The following is a 6869-nucleotide window of genomic DNA, read 5'->3' on the forward strand; positions in this document are numbered from 1 at the left end:
TCATGAAAATAACTTGGCTTTGCATTTTTGTGTGAACTATCTATTCTGTTTTATAGTTGGCCAAGCCCAGCAGTTATGACTGGAAGAAACCGATCTAACGTTTTTGGTGGCAACTCCCCTGGGGGTAGTGGATTTTCCACTCCTGGAAGGAGCAGTCCCATTTTGGGGAGCCCAGGCAAATACATGAACACACCCGATTATGGCAGTCCAGGGAGGTACAGCCCAGCATATGCCAGTCACATACAACTTTTACGTTTAAGGCATTTTTCTGACCACTCAAGCCTTTGAAGAGGTTTCTTTCTGCCATGGCCAGCTCATGGAGTAAAGAGCTTTTCAATATGGTTGATACAGCAAGAAACGAACTGACAGTCGCATGTGTAACTGTAAAAGAGTGTTCTGTGTCAACACTTGCTAAAGGTTTTGTACGCCAATTATCTATTCAACTTTAGAAGATGGAAGCTCTAGATCAGTGTCTGTACCCTTTTTGTGAACCTTCAATGTTTTAAATAAAATTGAGCAAACAAACTTTAGTAGTCACAGTCAGGAAATTTGCCAGTGAATCTCATTGGCAGTACTTCTGTAATAATATGGTTTTATAAACTTTGTCACCTAGCACTCAGCAATAACTAGTAGTGTCTGACATGTGTAGGGCTCTCCAAAGTTAACCCTACTGGAGCCTTAATTCTTGCACTAATGCAGTGTTTTAAGCCCCACACTCCTACTTCATGTCAAGAGAAGACTTCATAAAGTTCTATGGTTTAGTGGCCTTTCTATGTTTTTAATTGTTATGTTGTATTTTAACTTTTAGCCTGTTAAAGCAATTAAATAGCATAAATATTCAAGGATAAGGACAGTGTTTTAAGCGATTGGTTTAATATTGAACATGGAAGAACTAGTATTGATTAGATGTCAAAAATACCTTGGCACTCAAAAGGCTTTATGAAAAGAATAGTGTTCATAATAAATGAACACAATTCTTTTCATAAAGCCTTTTGAATGCCAAGTTGTTTTTGACATAACGGGCCGGATAACCTAACTGAGCACCAATGTCTGTACAACAGAGTGCCGTGTATTTCCACGTAGTATTGATAACAGGTCTAGGCAATAAAACAAAATAAAGTTGTCCATGTACAGAAAATGTTGACATCTTAGTTTGTATAAAAGGAAAACTTTGTATTTTTGCAGTCTTAGTAATTCTCCTTTTTTTAGGGCCTTTTTTGTCACTTTTTTTCGTTGCTTATAACCTTGTTCATTGTTTCATTGTTTTCAAAACTGCATAAAGTCCGTACATATGTAAAATACACAACATGCATTCTGAAAGATGGTGAGAGAGTGCTAGTGTACAGCATGGTAAGACATTTCTGACAGTCATGTAGAAAGACCCGTTTCACACATCTGACATCCACTGTCCATAATTGGCTGTTGCGTTTAGGTCATGATACCTGTGGCCATTCCAGACTTTGTGGTGTAAACTCAAATTAATTGTGTGTGAAACCGGCCTAACATGGGGTGCCATGAGGATTAACAGAGGTTTTCAACATTTCCTTAGTATTACACAGATGAATAATATATTAATCAAGGCATCAGAAATTGCTTCAGGGTTCTCTCATCTGTGCAATTCTAATGACCACTTGAAAACCTGGCCTGTTGTGGGGTCCTGAGGACTGAAATTGGGGAAACACTGATGCACAGTATCTGAATGTATCATGACTTTAAAATTATGAAAATTAGACTTTCATTTTTGTATCCTGAAGATGAGTGGGCCAGTATCTGTTTTGTTTATAACACACAACTTTCAGTCCGTGTGTAAAGAATCTCCTTTCTGTGTGAGAGTTAAAGTTGTCCACTACTTGGACAACTTCTTCTCACACCCCATGCTTGGCCCTTATTAAATAAAAAAATCTTATACTCTCCAGTGTTGGTGCTGTTCCTCGCTCTCCCCAGGACTCCCGTGCTGTTGTTGTGACACATGACCCTGGCGCCCAATCAGCGCTGGTTCAGTTTGACAGGAGGAGGAGACAGGAAGTGAGAGCAGCTACAGCCTGGACTTCCTCTTCGTGTTCAATTTGTCTGAAGGAGGGGACAGTTACTCTGGCACGGATTGGGCACTGGGCTCACGTGTCACAACAACCGCACTAGAGCTCTGGCACAGTGACTGCTGATACCGCTGGAATGGCACAAGCACGAGAGAGGAGAATAGGGTGGTTTTTTTTATGTTTTTTATTTTATCGTGGCCGCACATTTAGATCAAGAAAGAGTTGTCCTAGTAGTGGACAGCACCTTTAATATTAAGATGCAATATGTTTTACAGATTTTGTTAAAGGGAACCTGTCGGGTCCCCATGCTCTTTAACCCAGCAGCAGTCACTTATTTATGAGTAAATTCCCTACCTAACCAGTCCTGTAGAACGTTTTCTGTAAAAAACAAAAAAATTGTCCCCATTTCCTATGCTAATAAAGGTATTGACTAGTCAATGGGGCGTTAGTTGCCCCAGACTAGTGAGCCCTCTTTCCGTGTGTTAAACTGTAAAGCGCTGTAGATTATGTTGGCGCTATATAAATAAAAATGTATCATGCCCCTGTGGGCATGATAACCTAATTTGCAAAAGCTGTTGCCAGCTCCTGCAAATCTGGCGTACGCACGCTGCACGTTTAAGCAGCGTCACTGCACCTCTGCCGGGTGTACGCTTCCCTGCTTCAGAGGCGCACTGTGCTTGACCGGAAGTGTACACCCAGCTGCAGAGGCACAGTGACTCGGCCGAAATGCGCGGTGGCCAGATTTGCAGGATCTTGCAATGACGACAGCTTCTGCAAATTATCAGGGGCGTAATAACATGGATATAGGCCTGACTAGTCTGGGGCAACTGACACCCCATCTGTTACAGAAAAACGTTATACAGGCTGATTAGGCATAGAATTTACTCATAAGTAAGTGGTTGGAGGGCAGGGGGGGGCACCTGAAGGGTTTCTTTTTTTATTTAAAATACCTTTTCAATAAAAAAATAAATAAAAATCTACAAGACAAAAAGAAGTGCAATTTATTACTCACATGCCTAAACCTACATTGGCCAGCTTAGAGCAGTGTTTCTTAAAGGGATACCATAATCGGAAAATTACCCATTGTTTCAATTTGGTTTGAGGTTTTGTTTTTTTTTTTAATTAACCTTGGCAATGTTTGTTTTTTACACATCAGTTTAAAAAAGAAACAAACAGCAATTTTCACAATTTTTCTGAGTAGAGATGGACATCACCTATTGTGATCGATGGATCCTGTGTTATCAGTTGGGTTTTGAGGCTTCATCTGTCACTATGTAGCAGGCTCAAACGGCAAAATATTAGATCGCATCCAGACCAGCGTTATGCTATGGGGCCGTGCACATGTCATTTTTTTTTTTTTTCCTTAGACCAAGGGAAAAATCTCTGCATGTCTTAGTTTGGTCGGATATTCATATTGCACTCAGCCATGCAAGTGAGTGAGTCTGTGGAAAACATCGGACTACAGAGATGACAGCTGAATGCAGTTTGATATCCATTGACTGACCAGATAGAAAAGATGAGTAGATTGAGAAAACAAAACTTCATCTGTGAGAATTAAATGACACTATGGTCAAACACTGGCATAATCTCCCCAATTCTCACAGATGAGAGAATATATGCTCGTGTGAATCTATCCTAATGCTGCCCATTCAGGGGGAGTTTTCTGCAAGGCTCTGTATTGGGAAGACCGGAAGAAAGTCTAAAATAGCCTCGTGGTCATTGTGAAAATTGCAAGATTATTATGTTTAAATCAGGTTCTTTTGTTACTGTTGAAGTATATTGTTTCTTCATCATTCATTTAAAGAGAGTTTGACAAGTCAGTTGATCCACAACTTGTACAATGATTCCAGAAGCACCTTCTAATGGTTCATCATAGTTTTTGTTTCATTGTAGTTATTACTAGTTTATACCTTTAGTACCTTTATGTACTGTGGAGGAGTATATGCAACCACAATATCCATTAACTGCGTATCCTTTTCTTGTAATGGTCATTTTGGTAAAGAAACAACAATTATTTAACAGATTTAAAGGGTTGTCAAGATGTATTATCTTGGAGAGATTCAACTTTGATTCTCCGGAGGTGTTATGCACAAGTTCCATTAATTAGAATAGGACGTATGCATGGAACTTGCTGTGCATCGTACCTATAGTCCCTTTAACACAAGCAGATGATGTGCATTTAAATGGCTGTATTGTGAGAGTGTAATATATGTTCCATGTAAAAGAGAAAAAAAATGAAGCACACGGCTAAGGAAAGGTTTACAATCTACTCAGATAAAAATAGAAAAATACACTTTTAATGTGGAGGTGGTAAATGTGTTTCTGACACAACAGGCTTTACTTCTGGCCACTGAAAGCCTGTGCTTGAAGGGAATCCCATTAGGCTTCTTTTACACTTGCCGTAATTTTTGCGGGCCGTATTGCCGTAAAAAAGGTGATCCGCAAATACGTTCTTGACGGTGCACCGCAAAATCGAGCTTCCGTTGTTTTTGCGGCCCCATTGATTTTCAATGAGTGCCATGTCCATAAGCTGTGAAAAATATCAAGCAGGCTCGGTATTTTTTTCATGGCCATATGGCGTACAGCGTCCTTGACTAATTTATGCGGCCCCATAGAAATCTATTGGGGCCGCAAAATCACAGCAAGTGTAAAAGAAGCCTTAGGCCGAGATCACACATATGCCAGATACGGCCGAGTCTCGCAGGTGAAAACCCAGCTCTGGTGCCGGCACTCCGGAGCGGAGCGTGCAGCCGCACAGCAATACATGGAGCTGCACGCTCCGCTCCGGAGTGCCGGCCGTATCTCGCGTATGTGTGATCCCGGCCTTAGTCTTCCAGATGCACAATCGGAGTGAAATGCATTTAAGTAGTACTTGCTGCTTTTCTAGAAAATGGAGATTATTCTGTTAATGGATCGTAGTCTGCCATAATTTTAGCTGGAAAATGTATTTGCATCTAGTTGATGTGCGTATTCACTTTTTTGCTTTTCATCACGTTTTAGTTTTGTGCATTTATACCTTGGTGCCAATTGACTAACAGATTCAATATGTATTTTCAGCTATTTGTTTAAATTGTCAAAAAGAAAATGTGCTGGTTAATAAAAATGCGAACATTTGTCACCCACTTTGGAAATAAATACTTATGCAATTCACGAGATTTCCAGTTTTAGGTCACTTTTATATTTTGATAGATTGGACTTTTATAGACGTGGCGATGCCAGATACGTACCGCATTTCTTTGTTTTTACACTTTAGAAAGGGGTATGACTCAGAAAAAGGATATTAAAAAAAAAAAAAAAACACCATCTAGCGAAAAAATTTAATATATTTTACATTTGAGTCCTCTTTGGGGCTTTGGCACTGCATTTTATTGGATAAAGGCTCGCAGCTTCAACACTATTGCAATTCTATAGTATAAATGATAATGCTCCAGTCAATCCAGGTGCCGTCTGAGCTTCATGTGAGACCAAGATGGCACATCGGGCCCCCGTGTCACGTAGGGGAGCTGGTGCTCATGCACATAGCAGTAATTAAAATCGTCCAGAAGGTGACAGATTCCCTTTAAGCTATTACTATGGGCACACGGGTAATAGAATGGTTAAACCAGTCTTGCCTGTATGCCTCATGGCTGCGGTGTAGATCTTGAGAAATTAATTTATAATGTTTTATAGTAATGATTTTCAGCCTCCGGGGTGTACAGTGCCTGGAAGAAATCACTGCTTCCTCACTTCATTATGGTACCTCCCATCAGGGTGACACTGACCTTGTAATCCCATGCACGCGCGTGGTTACGTGAACCCTGTCCGCCCTCCTATGGGCAGTGTCTACGATGATCTTCTGCGCGGGCGCCGGGAGTCATTGTGCAGTAGCAGAGAGGGGTTATCTAAATACTCATTTTTGCATCGGGGAATGAGCGATGTTGGTAATGTCATGTCTACAGATATCCGCCTGGTCGTATGCACTTGTCTTGTTCTAATGAATAGGACAACTGAATCGCATGCATTCAAGCAGCTCAGCCACTGGCTGCCTGGCTTACGGTTGTACTTACTATGAATAGACAAAGCAACCAATATCCATACAACACATAAAATGTATTGCTATTCTTTACAAATAAAACCAGCAGAACAGCTTCAGATAAAATCCTAGACTCAACAAAAGTGGTTTCTCTTTTATGGGACAGCCACGGCCCTTAGACCTCAGTCAGATGTCTGTGTTCTATTCATGTTTTTTCTGTGGAAGGAGCATGCTTATTACACTGGTCAACAGCATTTTTGGTGCCAAAGATATTTCATCGAATTTAGGGTATTTTTGGGGTGCTGATTCTGAATATGTCATCAGTTTTGCCAGATTGGCTCAAGTTTTTGAGATTTTTGGTATCTTATTTATAGCACTTGTTGGTAAATGCGACGCATCATCTCATTAATTTCTTTGGATTAGTACTTGAACTGAGCAGTTCTCAATATAGTTTTGTGTTAATTAGTGTTCTAAAAGTTTGTTCATAGTGCAAAAATCAAGCTAACTTTATGTTGTCTGTTTTCCAGTGAAAAGCATGAACTCATCAAGAAGAAGTTGTCTTAACGATCCAGACTCATTCTGTTACATTTGTGGTGAATACACACTGCCAAAACATAGAAGAAACATAACAGACTTCGTAAAAAAAGTGTATTTTGCCTATTTTGGGGTTATGCTTGGGGACCAAGACAAGTTTTGGGCACCACACATAGTGTGCAAAGCATGTATCGAATTATTACGAAAATTGAGCAAAGGACAAAGAAAAAGCTTCAAATTTGGTGTTCCAATGGTGTGGAGAGAGCCAAAAAATCATCATGATGACT

General features: G+C 40.2%; 1 protein-coding gene across 3 annotated transcripts in view; it reads left to right on the forward strand.

The window, feature by feature from the left end:
- ANKLE2 (ankyrin repeat and LEM domain containing 2) overlaps positions 1 to 2399 on the forward strand; it is a 112775-nt gene extending 110376 nt beyond the window's left edge. For all 3 annotated transcript variants that reach the window (XM_077293369.1, XM_077293368.1, XM_077293370.1), the window contains exon 13: positions 57 to 2399. In XM_077293369.1, coding sequence (XP_077149484.1) covers positions 57 to 288 — 232 coding nt within the window. In that variant the 3' untranslated portion in view covers positions 289 to 2399. The remainder of the gene's footprint in view (positions 1 to 56) is intronic.
- Positions 2400 to 6869: the final 4470 nt, after the last annotated feature.

Source organism: Ranitomeya variabilis, chromosome 1 (genome assembly GCF_051348905.1).
Source record: "Ranitomeya variabilis isolate aRanVar5 chromosome 1, aRanVar5.hap1, whole genome shotgun sequence".
In the NCBI taxonomy this organism is placed as follows: domain Eukaryota; kingdom Metazoa; phylum Chordata; class Amphibia; order Anura; family Dendrobatidae; genus Ranitomeya; species Ranitomeya variabilis.